The 18,095-nt window shown below is 40.0% G+C and overlaps 3 protein-coding genes across 4 annotated transcripts in view; all 3 read right to left on the reverse strand.

The window, feature by feature from the left end:
• fam171a1 (family with sequence similarity 171 member A1) overlaps positions 1-5,490 on the reverse strand; it is a 37,143-nt gene extending 31,653 nt beyond the window's left edge. For both annotated transcript variants that reach the window (XM_058376306.1, XM_058376305.1), the window contains exon 1: positions 5,166-5,490. In XM_058376306.1, coding sequence (XP_058232289.1) covers positions 5,166-5,274 — 109 coding nt within the window. In that variant the 5' untranslated portion in view covers positions 5,275-5,490. The remainder of the gene's footprint in view (positions 1-5,165) is intronic.
• A 1,579-nt stretch (positions 5,491-7,069) lies between these two features.
• On the reverse strand, positions 7,070-13,125 carry LOC131344213 (E3 ubiquitin-protein ligase TRIM35-like). Its single transcript, XM_058376318.1, has 6 exons — positions 11,530-13,125; positions 9,501-9,596; positions 9,191-9,421; positions 8,964-8,986; positions 8,748-8,869; positions 7,070-8,657 (listed from the first exon to the last, which is right to left on the reverse strand). The coding sequence occupies exons 1-6, from the start codon at positions 11,923-11,925 to the stop codon at positions 8,104-8,106; spliced, it is 1,422 nt and encodes a 473-aa protein (XP_058232301.1). The 5' UTR covers positions 11,926-13,125; the 3' UTR covers positions 7,070-8,103.
• An 82-nt stretch (positions 13,126-13,207) lies between these two features.
• On the reverse strand, positions 13,208-17,904 carry LOC131344211 (zinc-binding protein A33-like). Its single transcript, XM_058376315.1, has 6 exons — positions 17,423-17,904; positions 16,284-16,379; positions 15,925-16,155; positions 14,665-14,687; positions 14,401-14,519; positions 13,208-14,292 (listed from the first exon to the last, which is right to left on the reverse strand). Exons 1-6 carry the CDS (start codon positions 17,807-17,809, stop codon positions 13,724-13,726), a joined length of 1,425 nt encoding a protein of 474 aa, XP_058232298.1. The 5' UTR covers positions 17,810-17,904; the 3' UTR covers positions 13,208-13,723.
• Between the last annotated feature and the right edge of the window lie 191 nt (positions 17,905-18,095).

The raw sequence follows: 18,095 nt of genomic DNA on the forward strand, positions 1-18,095 counted from the left end.
ATATCCGATTACGACTTCATTAGTTTCCACAACATGTGCAGCGTGAAACACATGAAGCTGCTAAATCTGATAAATTACACCCTAAGTGTCGTTCACTTCGCAGCATATAATAGCAACAAAATAATTATTGAAAGAAGTCACGCTGAGTTCTCCATGCGTGTTTATGATGACCTGAGATAACACAAATGCCACCAGAGCATCCGTTTAACCCCGAGAACACGGTCCTGTATCCAAAAGATCAATCAATGCACTGGAGGCTTGCAGGCCACATACTGAGGCATTAAATGTCTCAAAAACCTGGCTGTATCGATCACTTTCAACATTCACTCGCATAGTCAAGGTTGCACAAGGTTAAACCAAGCGTGAGCATGTGTGTGTGTGTGTGTGTGTGTGTCTGTCTGTCTGTCTTTCAGGACAAATTCAGGGTTAGTTAATAACCAACTCTTCTCTTTAACCAGGTTCATAGTTTAATCCTTAGAACTTAAGTGTACACTGTCTTGATGTTTTCATAAATGGACATTCTGTTTAAGTGATGTTCCGACTGTTGAGTCTGTTTTCCCAAAAGCACAGCATCTGCTACAACAAACTGTGGTATTAGTAAAACATAAGAATCTATCCATCTATCTATCCATCCATCTACCTATCCACCCACCCATCCATCCATCTACCTATCTATCTATCTACCTACCTATCCTCCATCCATCTATCTATCCATCCATCCATCCATCTATCTATCCACCCAACCAATCCCCCCCACCCACACACCCACCCATCTATCTATCTATCTATCTATCTACCTACCTACCCTCCATCCATCCATCCACCCAACCAACCCCCCTACCCATCCACCCCCCACCCCCCCACCCCACCCCCATCCATCCCAAACCCCCACCTGGTGCACTGAAACATTTACTCCCTAAAAAAAATCCCAAGATGTTCTGCAAAAACCAGGAAGCATTGATGCTCTCAGCCGAACTCTCAGCCATCTTCATCACCAAATGTAAGCTCGCCATAGTTGCTGTAGCTTTCGAATGATTTCTGACATTTTGATTTTTAACTTTATTTGATGCCCTATACATGGTTTAAGTCTTTCAAGTGTTTTATCATTAAAAAAAATCCACTTGCTAGCCTCTAATCTTGCCTGAAGTACCATATGTGCATGTTTATGACACTTTATATTATAATATTTTATGTTGGGGTTTGATGAGGAAATGAAAATGGAAACTCTGAAGTCATCAGTGTCCCAAAGTGTAGTGAGTCAGGGTCAGTGCCCTAACTCATGTCCACTATATACTTAATCATCATCTAGGGAACTAGCAAGAGAGCTGATTGAGACGCACCCATAGTTTTAATGCCTCCGAAAACATGAACATGTGCATTAGATGAAAGGTCGCCTGTAACCCGGTGACATCACAGTGCAAACATTTCTCCTCCAAGATTTGTAGTTTAACAAGAAGCAGTGGGGAAAAGGGGTGATAGCCTGAAACGTCTGTAAACAAAATCTAAACTCATGACCCACTGCCACATTTACACAGTGAAACATTAAATCCAAACATCAGACTCAGTCATGTCCATCAGAGTCTTTCTGCCAAATTGTGATTCACGTTTATATGCTAACTAATAAAGTAATGAATATATACAAGAAATAAATGAGCCATGCAGCCCTTATGCATAGCCACGAGCAAACATGTAGCTCACGTGTAGTTCTATACCACATAAAACAAGCAGGCTTACAGGAGTGCCTTTCCTTTTCACGCAAAATAAACGACTTCTCCAGATGTGAGGCAGGCAGCCGACTCTCTCTCCTCCACCCTATAAAAACACGAGTCCTGAGAGTGCGGATGAGGGAAAGCTACTCGAGGAAGGACTGACTGACATGAGCACGCTCTTTTATTCACTGCTGTGGTTGTTTAATTCGCTGTAAAGAGATAATAAGATTTCCTCTATTAAAAGCCTGCCTGCTTTGGGTCTAACTTTACTCATCTTACTGTGCAGAAAAGTCAAAGGCAAACCGCCGGCTCTTTTTATGGCGGTAGCCGGTTTCCAGAGCTCGTTGTTTGAGAAACACATTAGAGCTCATTAAAAAAAAAGGAAAGCAGGGTTTCCAGACTCCATTAAACATCCTTATCTGGGATTGCATTTGTGTAATAAGACTGGTTTAAAAAAAACTAGACACTAACAGCATTGCCAGGAAATGATTCTAAAATTGCAATCACACATAAAATTGCCTTCTGTTCAAATCATTTACTTATATTAAGAGCAATATTAATTGTTGCTTTAATATTAGAAATATCTGGAATTTTTCCAAACTTAAACCATATACGTTGACATCAAGAGAATAAGAAAGGAAGCATGCTAATTACACAATACCATACAAAATGTGTAAAAAGTTAAATAAGCAGTCGCTCCAGGAATTCTAGCTTACAATTCTTCAAAATTTCTAGAGATAGCTGTAGATTTGGGCCAAGGTGCATCGTGTGAGGCCACAACACACATTCAGATAAAATCCTCTTCAATTCACTGCCATCAAACATTAGTATAGCTATCATAGAAAGTAATCACATACATGTCTTTAATAAAAGAAGGATCCTGTGCTTGGATGAATTTCGCCACTTCAAGTAGTTTTATGCAAAATTATTACATTATTATAAATAACCAGATTATCATATTTTAAGCAAAGCATTTTTTAGCCACAGCAGTCTAAAAAAAACCTATGCAAAATCCCAGAGGGACTGAATGAGTAAAGAATAACACAAGACAGGCTGTGCTGTTGTAGTAAAAATAATCCACCCTGAAATTGTAATTGTTTTCCTATAACATCATGTTCCAAAATGCTTTTTCTCTCATACCACAGCATTTAGCCAACAGGTCCAGTTTTTAATTAATGATTGAAGGACAAGTGTATACATACACAGATCAGGCATAACATTATGAGCAGTGAATAACACTGATTATCTCCTCATCAACGCACCTGTTAGTGGGTGGGATATATTAGGGACATTTTGTCCTCAAAGTTGATGTGTTAGAAGCCGGACAAATGGGCAAGCGTAAGGATTTGAGGCCCAAATTGTGATGGCTAGACGACTGGGTCAGAGCATCTCCAAAACTGCAGCTCTTGTGGGGTGCTCCCGGTCTGCAGTGGTCAGTATCTATCAAGAGTGATCCAAGGAAGGAACAGTGGCAAACCGGCGACAGGGTCATGGGCAGCTAAGGCTCATTGATGCATGTGAGGAGCGAAGGCTGGCCCGTGTGATCCGATCCAACAGATGAGCTACCGTTGCTCAAATTGCTGAAGAAGTTAATGCTGGTTCTGATAGAAAGGTGTCCGAATACACAGTGCATGACAGGTCAGGGCTGTTTTGGCGGCAAAAGGGGGACCGACACAATAGTAGGCAGGTGTTCATAATGTTACGCCTGATCTGTGTACATTTACATTGTGTATACAAAAAGTCCACCTTGTGATGTTACCACACAAAACCTAAAAGTGTGGAATCCTGTCCTGGAGATGCTTCACCGTATTAATGATAATACATGAATAACGAGAATAAAAATCTATTTATTAATCGTACATGATATGGAGCATCAACCATACAGAGCTGTTACTACAGAAAGAACAAGAATTAGCTTTAATATGAACCACAACCACTGTCAGAGGTCATAGAAAATTAATGCACAGTTTCTGATCTGAGAATACAAAAGCACTGTGGTATAAAATTCAATAAAATCTCTATTAAAATCGTATTCCTCTGACTTTCTGTATCTCCATATGAAACCCACTCATTTTAGTGCTATCCTCAGGGGGCGTGGCATAAGGCGCAGCTGTTGCCAGGAGGCGTGGCCACGTCTGGGCGATTCAAATAAATCAAAACGTACCACAGGTTGCCAGATTGCACATGTTTTTGTATTCATTTGTTTATTATATATCTACATTACACCGATTAAGCGTAATGCTTATAACTAGCTCGAAGTGTAGTATTTCTGTGCTTAGTTGTAACTCGTATGCATAGTTTAGACTGCTTTTATATACACTTTTAGCCTGGAAGTATCGCGCTAAGACGTGTAATTGAAAATCGTGAGATCTGGCAACCCAGCGAGCAGCGCGGCAATCTGGAGTGACTTCGGTATTGATTGTAAAAGTGATGTTATCCTCATTGATTAGATGACTGGTTTCGTGCACGAGACAGGAGCAATTAGATCAGGGTGGAGGAAAGATGGTCCAAACTGGTCCAAGATGAATGAATTGGAACTGGGGAAATGTGTGTGACTGGGAATAAGCGGGGGAGGGGAAGATCCCAAACATTCAAATCAGAGTCAGTCATAGAAGAAAAGCTCTGAAAGCACCTTTTAACCTTTATAATAAGCGATCAACATGACTTTTAAACTCCACAATGATTTCCGTATATAGTTCTACATAAAGAGAAGCATCCTTGCATTGAAGTCTCTTCAATTTCATGCCATGTGAGAGAGCCTTTACACTACCTGCTATTTTACAGATTTATTACCTATATACATCTTCTGTTTAAAATCACTCGAGGTCTAAAGAGACATGAATCATATATAATGTTCAATATAATAAACATGGATCCGGATTTACTCTGTGAATGAAAAAACAAACAAACAAACAAACAAACAAAAAACCCCAAAGGATTATAACCGTGACATAACTCAATGCAAACTAAGTCAGATACACATACAGACCTGGGTAGTCTTTCACAAAAGTACAAGCATGTTTTTTTTTTTTTTAATATTAATATATTTAGTATATATTAGTATACAAAATGCTAACGAGCTAGCGAAACGTTATAGGATGCTACAGGGGATGACAGATAAAGCGGAATCACAGAACTAACTTAATAAATAAAACAAAACAAAACTGACTAAATGTATGCCGTAAAAAATAAGGGGGGGGGGTGATGACACCAAAAAAGATAATGTTTAATAAGTGAGAAGTTTTGTTTTTTTTAAAAAAAAAAAGTAGCTGACAGCAAGGTTAGCAAACCTTAGCTAGCTTTGTTGTTGGGATTAGCCCACCCGCGGAGGGAATCCCGTCCACCTCTCCTTACACACTAACGCAGATCACTCACTGCAAATCACTCACACGGAGATAACTTTTTTTTTTTTGGTTCCATCTATCTGCAAAACACCCCTCTTGTGATTGCACTTACCCTTGGAGTCGCTATCTTCTCGCAAAGCCTCCGTTACTGCTTTCCAGATATTGCATCCTAAAAGACAGAGCACAATCACGGCGGATCTGCTGATATCCGAGAGGCGCATGATGAAAACTTGCAGGAAAAGAGAGATCTTCTTCTTCTTCGAAAAAGATGGCAGTTTCTATTGCACTAAACATCCGTTCGCGTTCTGCCTCTCTTCCATAATTGAGGACGGTTTGATCCCTCGTGTCAGATGTTGCAGATCATCCCGAAAAATCAGCCAACATCTCTCTGGTGATGCCGCCCGAGAAACTCCTGGCTGAAACAAAATAGGTTCAAGGGAGTGTGAGAGCGCCACCAGTTTTTTTTTTTTAACCCTTTCCTTTCCTTGCCTGTGCTCCTCCTCGTTCAGAAAGGACAGCAGGCACTATCCATGGGACTACTTTTGTGTTTATCTATTAAATTGAGCTCTGTGTTGTTCTCATTGTATTACTATACACTATATTGGCAAAAGTTTTGGGACACCCCTCCAAATTATTACATTCAGGGGTTGGGCTCGGGCCCTTTAGTTACAGTGAAAGTAATGTTTAATGTTTCAGCATACCAAGACAATTTCATGCTCCCAACTTTGTGGGGATGAAACAAAGCAAGGTCCATAAAAGACACGGATGAGCGAGTTTGGTGTGGAGGAACTTCACAGAGTCCTGACCTCAACCCGATAGAACACCTTTGGGATGAATTTGAGCGGAGCCAGGCCAAAACTGGGACGTCTGCCCTTACATGCACATGAATGTAATATGGAGTTGGCCCACCCTTTGCAGCTATAACAGCTTCAACTCTTCTGGGAAGGCTTTCCACAAGGTTTAGGAGTGTGTTTATGGGAATATTTGTCCTCTAGAAGTGCATTTGTGAGGTCAGGCACTGATGTTGGGTGAGAAGGTCTGGCTCACAGTCTCCGCTCTAATTCATCCCAAAAGGTGTTCTGTTGGGTTGAGGTCAGGGTTCCTCCACACTGTCCATGTCTTTATGGACCTTGCTTTGTGCACTGGTGTGCAGTCATGTTGGAACAGGAAGGGATCATCCCCAGACTGTTCCCACAAATGTTGGGAGCGTGAAATTGTCCAAAATGTCTTGGTATGCTGAAGCATTACGAGTTCCTTTCACTGGAACTAAGGGGCCGAGCCCAACCCCTGAATTCACTGATTTGGAGGGGTGTCCCAAAACATTTGGCAATATAGTGTATGCCTAAATAGCAACCAGAGCAACTGAGTATCCTACCCTCACTGGACACTTTCATTGAAACATCTGTACACCTGATCATTTATGTAGTTATTTAATTGTTGCATAAAATTATGAAGATACAGGACAACAGCTTCAGTTAATGTTTATATAAAACATCAGAATGGTAGAATGTGACTTTTTCTGTGTTATGACTGTTGGTGCCAGATGGGATGGTTTGAGTATTTCTATAACTGCTGATCTGGGATTTTCACCCACAGCAGTCTCTAGAGTTTACACAGAATGGTGTGAAAAGCAACAACAAAGAGAAAAAAAAAACTCAGTGAGAAGAGAGAGGTCTGCTGGCTGAAACCTCTCGCTGATGGGAGAGATCAGAAGAGAATGGCCAGAGTGGTCTGAGCTGACATGAAGTTAATAGTAACTCAAATAATCACTCTTTACAACTGTTGTGAGCAGAAAAGCATGCACAACACATTGAACCTTGAGGTGGATGAGCTACAACAGATAAAGACCACATCAGGTTCCACTCCTGTCACCCAAGAAACAGAGGTTATCATGGGCAAAGGCTCACCCAAACTGGACAGTTGAAGACTGATGTGATAATTTTCTGCTTTCATGTCTATTGTTATAGCACCACCTTTATCCATTAGCTTATTAATGGAGACCTCTTTAATGGTTCTGCTTATATATTCCCTCCTTCATTGCTCTCTGGGGTGCACTGCAATGCTTTTTCTAACACTATAAATATTATGTGCTCATTTTTGTCCTGAACCAACACCGAGTGCAGATGGAGTGATCGGATCAAGATGTATCTTCAAGGCGCTTCGGACCCGCTTCACATCTGTACTTTGCGCTGACCACTTGCATCAGATCAGATCACTGTTAATGCCATGTGTAAACAGGGCTTAAGGTGCTATATTGTTGTTTTGTCTGTATTTGCATTATTGCTGTGTGCAGTTAGCAGTTATGTCCTTCACTGATGTCACAGGAGGACAATGCTAGTGCAGCTTAATGGGAGACAAATGTCAATAATTTCACTCATAAGGGATAACAGTCCAGTTTGTCTGTTGGCTTCTTTGGTCACTGATCATTTTTGTAATATTTACTGGAACATTAATTAGTTGGAGAATGCAGTTAATCCTGCTCTTCACCAGTAATGCATATCTAAGTACTCAAAAAAAAAAATAATAATAAAAAAAAAAATAATAATAATAAGTATGCTAATACACCCTTAAACATATTTATTTATTAATTTATTTATTTATTACTTTGGGCGGTAAGGGAAAGTACAAGGCTGCCACCTAGCGTCCATAATCGAGCATAAAACATTTCGTTTTCTTTTTTCGTTTTCTTTTTTTCCTTTTTCGTTCTTTTCTTTTTTTTTTTTTAACTTGCTGTCTTTAAGACCTGATACTTACTTAGTTCGGATAAAACATACTACAAACATGTACTTCTTTCGATCTTCTCCTTAAAACACACAAAGAAAGCAATCCCTTCCTTGAACCTGCTTCTTCATCTGCCAAACAAATAATATTCCAGATTCTGGATGATATTTTGCTCTGGTTGATCATTTTGTCAGGCATCAATCAGTTCACATATAAGCAGGTTTCACCTACAGCATCAGAACAGATCATGAACAGAAAAGGTTCTGTTTCTTTGAATTATATCTACTACATGTAACATTTTTACTCTGTAGATGAATGCTTTACTTGCCTCACTCTCTACCCTGTTCAGTATTCAGCATAAAACCAACATATAATGGTAATACCTTCAGAACTGAATGTTTGCACGGTGTAATAAAGAAAGGAAAGACTCCCTCAGTAAAAGTTTGTCTGAAAGTACATATATGTGTGTCAGTGACAGGGTCAGAGAATTGCACCTCCCCTGCATCCCAGTCCAGCCGAACCCTAATCCTCTGTGGACTCTCTTTAAGATGGACCTTAAAGGCTGTTGCTGTTGAAAACCGTGCCAGATATTCACCATGAGAAGCCTTGACACTCCAGGTTTCGCTATCCAAGGGAGTTTTTCCGGTCCTCGGTGTCTGTGCAGTTGTCACACCGACCTCCCAATCCGGAACATGCTTGACCTCAATATCCCAGCTATGGATGCCTGAGGTAAATGCTTTAGATCCTAAGACACAATAAGACTGATCAAATCTTTCTGGATTACTAGGGAGGTGTTGTGTTCCATGACTACGCTGGACACTGGTCAGATCGTCTGAAAGGGACAGCTCAGGGTGGGCTGTGTTTGGATCTAAAATCACAGAGGCTGCAGAGACACAATAAAGTTAAAAGAACAAAATATGTCATATTTTGTTTAGGAAGAAAATAATTCTCTAACTTCGTGTTACAAACTCACTGTACTGAACGATCTCCTGCATCTTCTCCCACACCCTGAAAGTCAGGTTTCCGAGGTGCTTTGCTTCATTGATCAGCGCTCCCGGGAACATCTGTGGTTCCTGCAAGGAGCAGTGAGCTCGGCTGTAAATAGCACAGCATTCAGGGGTCAGAAAAGAACGATTTCACAAGTTGGAAATTCAATTCATAGGAAAGAAACTCGAGAAAGGTGACTCACGCTTTTGCTATCGCTCTTAAGTTCTATGAAATGAAAAATCCAGACGTCAAAAAAAGCGGACCAAGAAGCAATTACTATGTTCTTCTTGTACAGCATTACAACAAATACATTAAATCTAAGAAATAAGGCATTTGTAATTTCTAAGGTTTAAACAAACCCTCAAAGATTTGCGTATTGTCTTTCTGATTTGTCTTACATGTCAAATTTCAGGTGCATCCATTTCCTACCTCCATATATGATATATTCTCTCGTCCCATTTCCTCTTGTATCATATTGAGAATATAGGCAAAATATGATATCAGTATATTTATCTCTTCAATCTTCTGTTTGTTCATCAGACTCTTCTGCACCTCTTCCTGTCTCAGAGCAGCTAATCTGGATGCTTGTTCTTCGTAAAGAAACTGGTGAAGCCTCTCAAACTCGTTCTTTATCTGCTGATCTGTTTTCTTGGTCTGATACTGAAATGAACAGAACGTACGTTTAAGACAATGCACTGCACTGAACGTTAAAGGGCTTTTGAGAAAGGCTTCTTCTCACCTTAATACATTTTGCAGTTTGATCATAATTTGATCTGACCGTTTTAAGGAGCTGACACTTGTCCTGTAGATGTCTGAGTGCAGTTTTAAGATCCTTCTGGAATAAGTAAGGATTGTATATTTTAGTACATGGAAGAAAATGTTTTAGAATTGCTTATTTTATTGTTTAAGGTACAGGTGAAATTCATAATCGGAGACTTAAGTTGTGTCTTTGGGAAAGTTAAGTGTGTTCAGAGTCGCCTTATGGAGATATACAAAGGGGGAGTTCTTTTATTGTGAGAAAGATATATATTTGTGAGTATTTTTTAATTTACTTTATTTAAGATAAACAATAAAATAATGGCACTCTCCTATAATTAAAAAAATGTACCAATGGTTTGAAGGATCTGATGTTGACTTGCATCCGGTCAGTAATGTTAGTGTTACATTTGAGACAATATTACTCTTCTGAAATTTATATAAGTGTGTAGTAAGTCATCCGGGGCACAACTTTAGATGGATGTTAATCCATGTGAAAATACACAAGAGGTGAGACTCAAGATGGCATGTGATTTCTTATAATCTGTGAGGACTGATGGGAAAAAGTCATAATGTGTTCTGTGCAAAAATGGACTTATTATTAATTAATAGAGTCATTATATATATATATATATATATAGAGCTCTGGAAAAAAATAAGACACAACTGCCCAATCTCCAGCTTGAACCCTATTGAAAACCTCTGGAATGTCATCAAGAGCAAGATGGATGGTCACAAACCATCAAGCAAAGCTGAGCTGTTTGCTTTTTTGCAAAAAGAGTGGTATAAAGTTCCCTAACAGCAATGTGAAAGACTGGTGGAGATCATGGAGCCAAAACGCATGCAGATTGGGGTTATTCCACCAAATAATGATTTCTTAATGTTATTTAGCCAAAGCATTAACACTATTTCTTTACAGATTATTTGCATTTTGTTTTATTTGAGTTATTAAAGCTCTGCAAATATACTGCATGATCTTGGGTTATTTTGATGTGTTGTCATTTCCTTTAAATATACACTCTAAATAACAATTGTTATATTTGGAATTTAGGAGAAATATTGTCAGCAGTTCACAAAAAATGAAACAAAACTCACCAATACATGCACCTGTAAGAAAAAAACATAAGAAAATGATTATTTTGCAGTGGTCCCATTTTTTTTTTCCAGAGCTGTATATATTAAAATGTATATTATATATATATATATATCAATCAGGCATAACATTATGAGCACTGTCTGAATAACACTGATTATCTCCTCATCATGATACCTGTTAGTGGGTGGGATATATTAGGCAGCAAGTGAACATTTTGTCCTCAATGAAACAGGAAATTGACAAGGGCCAGATTGCAATGACTAGACCACTGGATCAGAGCATCTCCAAAACTGCAGCTCTTGTGTTGTGTTCCCGGTCTGCAGTGGTCAGTATCTATCAAAAGTATCCTTTAAGTCTCCTGTAAATGACAAGGCTTACAGGATCTGCTGCTAACATCATGGTGCCAGATACCACAGGACACACTCAGGGATCAAGTGAAGTCCATGCCTCGATGGGTCAGGGCTGTTTTAGCAGCAAATATGGGACCAATACAATATTGGGCAGGTGGTCATAATGTTATGCCACGATCGGTGTGTGTATATATATATATATATATATATATATATATATATATATATATATATATATATATACACATACACACACAAATGACAATGTATATTTCCACACCCAAAAAAATGTCATGATATTATGTGGTTAATACTTCTCCAATATTTGTGCAAGAAAACTAGGGCTGAAGTCCAAGATCGGAATCTTCTGTAACTGATACAGGCCTCTGTTTTTGGTAAATGAAACCCATGTGCATAAAACCAGCACAACTTGATTAAGCCCGTAGTTATGCAGTCTTTCGGTAAATAAATCACAACGTGCATGACACAACTTCCCATTATCCCTCATCGCTTAAAGAAAATACAGACCTTCCAGATCTTCAGTTAATCGCTTTCACTTTTCTCACCTTATGGTCACGTGCCGCAATATCTACAGTGCAACATTTATGATTTTCATGTATCTTTGACGTGCGACATGCCACACACAGCAGCTGTTCATCTTCTAGGCAGAAGAGGTTGAATTTCTCTCTGTGTAGACCGCAGAGTGATGTCGAACATGCGGAGGAGTTTTCATTCCTCCTTCTCTGTGGCGCAGCCTCACATAAATCCCTCAGTACATAGTCCACATCGGTTTGCTCTCTGCAAACCGGACATACCAGAGACCCCGCACCCTTCCAAGACTGATCGAAACAGACTTTGCAGATATTGTGACTACATGACAAGTGGAGAACCAGATCTGTGAAGACGTTGTGGCACACGGGACAGGATAATTCCTCGGAAGAGAAAGGAAGCTGGGAACCCATTAGCGGATTTGAAGCAAGGTGAAAACACGCGGCTGTGCTGATATGATATGGTAGTTTGGCTATGCTGAGTGACCCTGGATAGCTGACTTGTTTTGGTCGTAAAACGAGCGGCCCATCTGCTAACGTGATCTTTCAAATGTTCAGAGTTTATTTTCAGGTCAGTGAGGGCGTGTCAGTCTGCATGGATCATTACTACACAGCACTCAGTGGCTCCAGATGAGTAGAATGAGGCACGATTAATGTCAATCAGATCACAACTTACAGTCTTGATGCAGTTTGCACACTAAAGTTTTGACTTTAGTAGCTCTGTCTAAAGCAGTGGTGTCCAATCTCATCCACGAAGGACCGCAGGTTTTCATTCCAAACAAGAATGAACCTGATTCCACCTGTTTAATCAGTTGATCTTGGCTTTCAATAGACTCAGGTGTGGCCTCTGCTTGGTTGGAATGAAAACATACACCCACACCGGCCCCTTCTGGATAGGATTGGATATCCCCGGTCTGAAGCATTAATCAAGATAGATTGCCAGAATGTGCCATGAACATGGCCGAAAGATGGAATTTGCATGGTCAGCACTGAATGTCTATCATGTTACACCCCACAGTGGTGGTTAATATGAAGCTCATATGAAATTAGACACTCAGGGATTTTTTCATAACTATATCTGTATTTACCTAGCCTACTAGGAGCAAATATTTACATTTACAGCAGACACCCTTATCCAGAGCGACTTACTTTTATCTCATTTTATACACCTGAGCATTAAGTTTGATGGACCAGCTGGAGGGCAGATTGGTGGAACTGGGATTAAAACTCACAGCCTTCCAACCAGTTGTCCAACACTTTAATCACTAAGCCTCACTGAGTAGGCAGAACCAGAACCAGTAGGTAGAAGGTAGAACCATTGGGTGTTAACTATTGGAGGAAACATAAACCTCAAGAAAACTGTTGAGATGTGGGTGGGGTGATGTTCCAGGCAAGGGCTTGCATTAAGGCCTTGATTCTGATGTGGGTGGCTACAGGAAGCCAGGCGGGATCTTTGATCTTGTTTGAGAATTGGTATATGCTAAAAGATAGTGGGGTTTGAATGATTTCTGGGTTAATGGCTGGAGGATGTGTCTGAATCAAGACCAATCGAAAAGAAATGTCGAGGTTGAATTGAAATAGTCGTCATTAAAAAGGTTACATTTACATCTAAATCTCTCCATCAGTTACTGAATTGGAAAAACATCCTGAAAGTCTAGTTCTTTCAGCGTGCAGCCCAAGCTACATGCAAAACCGAGAGCATTTTAATTTCTTGAAATGAACCGTAAATGGTGTTTTATTTTTTAAATATGACAAAATATACAAAGGTGGTTATAACCCAAGTCCAAAAACACGGCATAGTACTGATGCATACAAAACTACTTACAGATCCGACAACATGTGAACGAGTTACAAGCCAGTTCACGGAGTTGCTCTGCGTTTGAATAAAGCTAGTATTTGCATTTAGTCTAAATATGTAGGAAACATCCACAAGAACTCTTTCCACCTGTGTGTCCACTGGATTTACATAATGGAATGACCATTGGGAAAAAGTCCAAGTTTTGACTGAAAAACTCCGGGGGGGGGAAACCAGGGTTGAAATCTGAAAGAAAACATCATGTGAGCTATGAAATGAGTAAGTGCTAAGTTTGAATATTAATAATGACGAAGCAAAAGAAAACATCAGTGCATCTCTGAGCAAAATATGAAAAACAAATCGTCAAGTGCAACTCCATTGTCTATAAAGCTAAAGCTAAACCTAACCTAAAGAACATTAAGAGAGCTTTCTCAGCACCACAAAAGGCTGGAGAGGCAAGATCTTCAGAGGAGAAAGACTGCACATGCTGTGGAAGAATGGAAAGACCTTCTCAGTGAAGTGGTGCGAGAACATGTGGATAACGGCATTGCTGGCAGGATCTAAGAACCACACCTCCCCTGAATCCATATCTAAACGAATTCGGACCATTTGGGGTTTGGCTGCCAAAGCCAGAGGAGTATATCCTACCGAAGGGGACCGAGCACACAGTTTTTGGTCATCATACCCAATGCCCCAAGCTCCTCTGGGAAAAACATTGGGTTCTTTTCTCTGCACAGACTCAGTGGTCACTCCGAGCATCCAGAAGGTGCTGTTTCCCACATCAACATCCCAACAGTGCAGCCCTGAAGAGAAGCCCTCAGAACCCAGCACACACAAACTCCTAAACCTCTCAGGAGTGTCCAAAGCTGGTGGTCTCTGCAAGTCAGTCTGGTTTTCATGGTCATCATCACTGTCTCTCACGCTGGTGAGATCTGGAGACAGGATGAGCTGCGAGTGAGCCGTGTTTGGGTCCAAGACAACAGGAGCTGAGGAGACAAGTCACAATTAGAGTATTCTACTAAGACCTAAAAGCTAATATAAGAGCCAGTCAAATCGTTGAAAGTGCTCTTATAAAATTTCTGAAAAGAACTCACTGTATTTGATGAAGCCTTGCATTTTGTTCCAGACCTGGTACTGCAGATTGCCCAGGTACTTTGCAACACTAATCACTTCTCCTGAACAAATATGAGTATCTGACTCTCTGTACTGGGCTCTAAAAAAATACAAAATACAAAAGGAGGTGAGGCACAACCTCTAAAATACCCAAAATTGTCTGCATGTTAATTATAGTGGCATTAAAGTGTTTCTTAACAGTTTTACAGAAGCTGAAAGTTTGCATCTGCTCTAATGCAACTTACTTTTCCAGATTTCTCTCAAAGTTCTGCAAAGAAAGAAAAGAAAAATAGATCAGAGGTTGCAACAAGACATTTTTTTATCCCACCCCTAACAACTCTCAAAATGTATGCTTGGTCTGCTCGGTCCTGCAATAAAGTTTGACCAATCCCACCATTTTCAGCCAAAAGAATTGACAAAAACATATTTAATGTATTAAACCTGCTACAAAATGACAGTACTGGGAGTAAAACACAGACTGACAGAGAGAGAGAGAGAGAGAGAGAGAGAGAGAGAGAGAGAGAGAAAGAAAGAAAGAAAGAAAGACGGAGAGAGAGAATGAGAGAATGAAAGGCAGAAAGAAAGAAAGAAAGAAAGAAAGAAAGAAAGAAAGAAAGAAAGAAAGAAAGAAAGAAAGAAAGAAAAAGAAATAGACAGATAGATAGATAGAAAGAGAGAGATAGAGAAAGAAGAAAGAGAGAAAGAAAGAAAGAAAGAAAGAAAGAAAGAAAGAAAGAAAGAAAGAAAGAAAGAAAGAAAGAGAACGAACGAACGGCAGAAAGAAAGAAACAAAGAAAGAAAGAAAGAAAGAAAGACAGAAAGAGAGAGAGAGAGAAAGACGGAGAGAGAGAGCGAAAGGCAGAAAGACAGAAACAAAGAAATAAAGACAGATAGATAGAAAGAGAGAAAGAAAGAGAGAAAGAAAGAAAGAAAGAAAGAGAGAGAGAGAGAGAGAGAGAGAGAGAGAGAGAGAGAGAGAGTGAAAGAAAGAAAGAAAGAAAGAGAGAGAGAGAGAGAGAGAGAGAGAGAACGAAAGGCAGAAAGACAGAAACAAACAAAGAAAAAGACAGATAGATAGAAAGAGAGAGAGATAGAGTAAGAAAGACAGATAGAAAGAGAGAAAGAAAGAAAGAAAGAAAGAAAGAAAGAGACAGAGAAAGAAAAAAGAAAGAAAGAAAGAAAGAAAGAAAGAAAGAAAGAAAGAAAGAAAGAAAGAAAGAAAGAAAGAAAACGAACGGCAGAAAGAAACAATCAAAGAAAGAAAGACAGACAGATAGATAGAAAGACATGGAGAAAGAAAGAGAGACAGAGAGAGATGGAGAAAGAAAAACAAAGAGAGCGAGAGAGAGAGAGAAAGACAGAGAAAGAAAGACAGAGAGAGAGAAAGAACGAAAGGCAGAAAGAAAGAAAAACAAATAAATAAATACAAACAGATAGAAAGACATGGAGAAAGAAAGAGAGAGAAAGAAAGAGAGAAAGAAAGAAAGACAGACTTGTAACCTGACCTTCAGGAATCGGATGTCTTCAGACTGTAATTCAGCTTTCATGTCTCCTATAGTGGTGGAGAGAGACAGTATCTCTTTCTTTATTTTTTCTATTTTGTTTTCCAGACTCTGGGTTTTCTGATGCATTTCCAGCTCCAGTTTAATCACCATGGCTGCATGTTCATGTTGAAGAAACTGATTAAGTTTCCCAAACTCCTCATTAATCTGCTTCTTCGTGTACTTGGTCTGTTGCTGATATGATTCAAACAAGTACCGGTCAGTCAGACACGCACACTTTAATGGACTTTTATACAGACGAAAACATTTTCTTAGCCATGTCCAAAAGCATATGTGACCTTTAAATAGCTAGCAGGTCTCACCTTTATGTGAAATACATTTCGCTGTAAATGAACCTGGGCGTCGTGAAAGCTCTTCATTTTCATTTTCAGTGAATTCACTGCAGCCTTCAGAATATCCTGCAGTCAAAAATGCACAAATTTATCCCAGTGTGAGTGAATTTTAATGATTCATCAGATTTTCTGGAACCCTCAAATCATGGCCTTATTTTACTTACTACTAATGAGGTATTTGTACCTTTGCTTTTAATCTTGAAAATCAATAAGTATGGCATGGGTTAATTAATAAAACTAACAATTTTAAAGTACCTTAAAAGACAAAAAAACAAACAATTATGAAATCTTCGAACCTCTATTTTCATACTACACCGATCAGACATAACATTATGACCACCTGCCAAATATTGTGTGGGTCCCGCTTTTGCTGCATAAACAGCACTGACCCGTCATGCACTGTGTATTCGGACACCTTTCTATCAGAACCAGCATTAACTTCTTCAGCAATCTGAGCAACAGTAGCTCAGTTGGATCTACTGTCTGTTGGATCGGATCACACGGGCCAGCCTTCGCTCCCCACGTGGATCAATGAGCCTTGGCCGTCCATGACCCTGTCGCCGGTTCACCACTGTTCCATCCTTGGACCACTTTTGATAGATACTGACCACTGCAGACCGGGAACACCCCACAAGAGCTGAAGTTTTGGAGATGCTCTGATCCAGTGGTCTAGCCATCACAATTTGGCCCTTCGTCAAACTTGCTCAAATCCTTACGCTTGTCCATTTTCCCTGCTTCTAACACATCGACTTTGAGGTCAAATTGTTGACTTGCTGCCTAATATATCCCACCCACTAACAGGTGCCATGAGGAGATCATCAGTGTTGGTCACTTCACCTGTCAGTGGTCATAATGTTATGCCTGATCAGTGAAAGTGTTTTTTTTTTACCCCATAGCCCAAAAAACCCGAATGTATTACATCTCCAAGCTAAATGTAAACAAAGGAATGGCATCATTACGACGTGGAAATGAGCTCATTAAGGTAACAGAACAAGGTGTGGTAATGAGATCAGTATGAGTGTTGATGATGGAAACTGGATAATTGACCACGACTACGTAGAAAACGTTCTCTTTTTTTATACAGAATGAACTATTACATGAATGCTTACTTTTTGTTCAGAAGCCGCTTCATCGACGGGGATGAAGCAGTGTTGTTTATGTTTGCCGGAATCTCGACAGAGCAAGCACGCGGCATGTCCGTCATTCACACAGTAGAGTTTCAGCTTCTCCCTGTGCATGTCGCAGAGTGTCTCTGGATCTCCTCGGACCTTCATAAAGGCCTGACACAGGTTTTTCAGAGCCAGGTTGATGGGAGGGTTCCTAATGGACCGTTTCCTGCAAAGAGGACACTCTTGGCGTCCATTAGTGGCCCAGTACCGATGGACGCAGCTGCTGCACGCGCTGTGACCGCAGGACAGGAGCACGGGCTCCTTAAAGACATCACAGCACACGGGGCACGTGAAGTCGTCCTCAGAGAAGGAGCGTTTGGACGCCATAGCGAGAAGAACATCAACAAACTATTTTGCTAACCTCAGGAGTTGTTTAATTCACTTCCTCCCTCATTCTCATTGGACGGTCTGGAGTCTTACGTGTAACTTTCAGTTTAAGGAAGGTTGCCAGGTCGTAAAAAAAATCTCCCTTATGAGTTCATTCTCACACTTCCGGATTTTTATCATTCCACAACAACAATAGCAGTGTACGGTTTATGAGAAGTGCTATAGAGAAACCTGACAAGAAAATAATAATAATAATAATAATAATAATAATAATAATAATAATAAT

Source organism: Hemibagrus wyckioides, linkage group LG23 (genome assembly GCF_019097595.1).
Source record: "Hemibagrus wyckioides isolate EC202008001 linkage group LG23, SWU_Hwy_1.0, whole genome shotgun sequence".
Classification (NCBI taxonomy): Eukaryota; Metazoa; Chordata; class Actinopteri; order Siluriformes; family Bagridae; genus Hemibagrus; species Hemibagrus wyckioides.

Coding starts and splice junctions, on each gene's coding strand:
- LOC131344213 (XM_058376318.1), bottom strand. CDS start 11,925: ATGGGTTCCCAGCTTCCTTTCTCTTCCGAGGAATTATCCTGTCCCGTG. Junction 9,597..11,529: donor TTGCGGCACGTGACCATAAG/GTGAGAAAAGTG, acceptor TACTTATTCCAG/AAGGATCTTAAAACTGCACT. Junction 8,870..8,963: donor TTAAGAGCGATAGCAAAAGC/GTGAGTCACCTT, acceptor TGCTATTTACAG/CCGAGCTCACTGCTCCTTGC.
- LOC131344211 (XM_058376315.1), bottom strand. CDS start 17,809: ATGGCGTCCAAACGCTCCTTCTCTGAGGACGACTTCACGTGCCCCGTG. Junction 16,380..17,422: donor AAGCGGCTTCTGAACAAAAA/GTAAGCATTCAT, acceptor TTTTGACTGCAG/GATATTCTGAAGGCTGCAGT. Junction 16,156..16,283: donor GAAATGTATTTCACATAAAG/GTGAGACCTGCT, acceptor GAATCATATCAG/CAACAGACCAAGTACACGAA.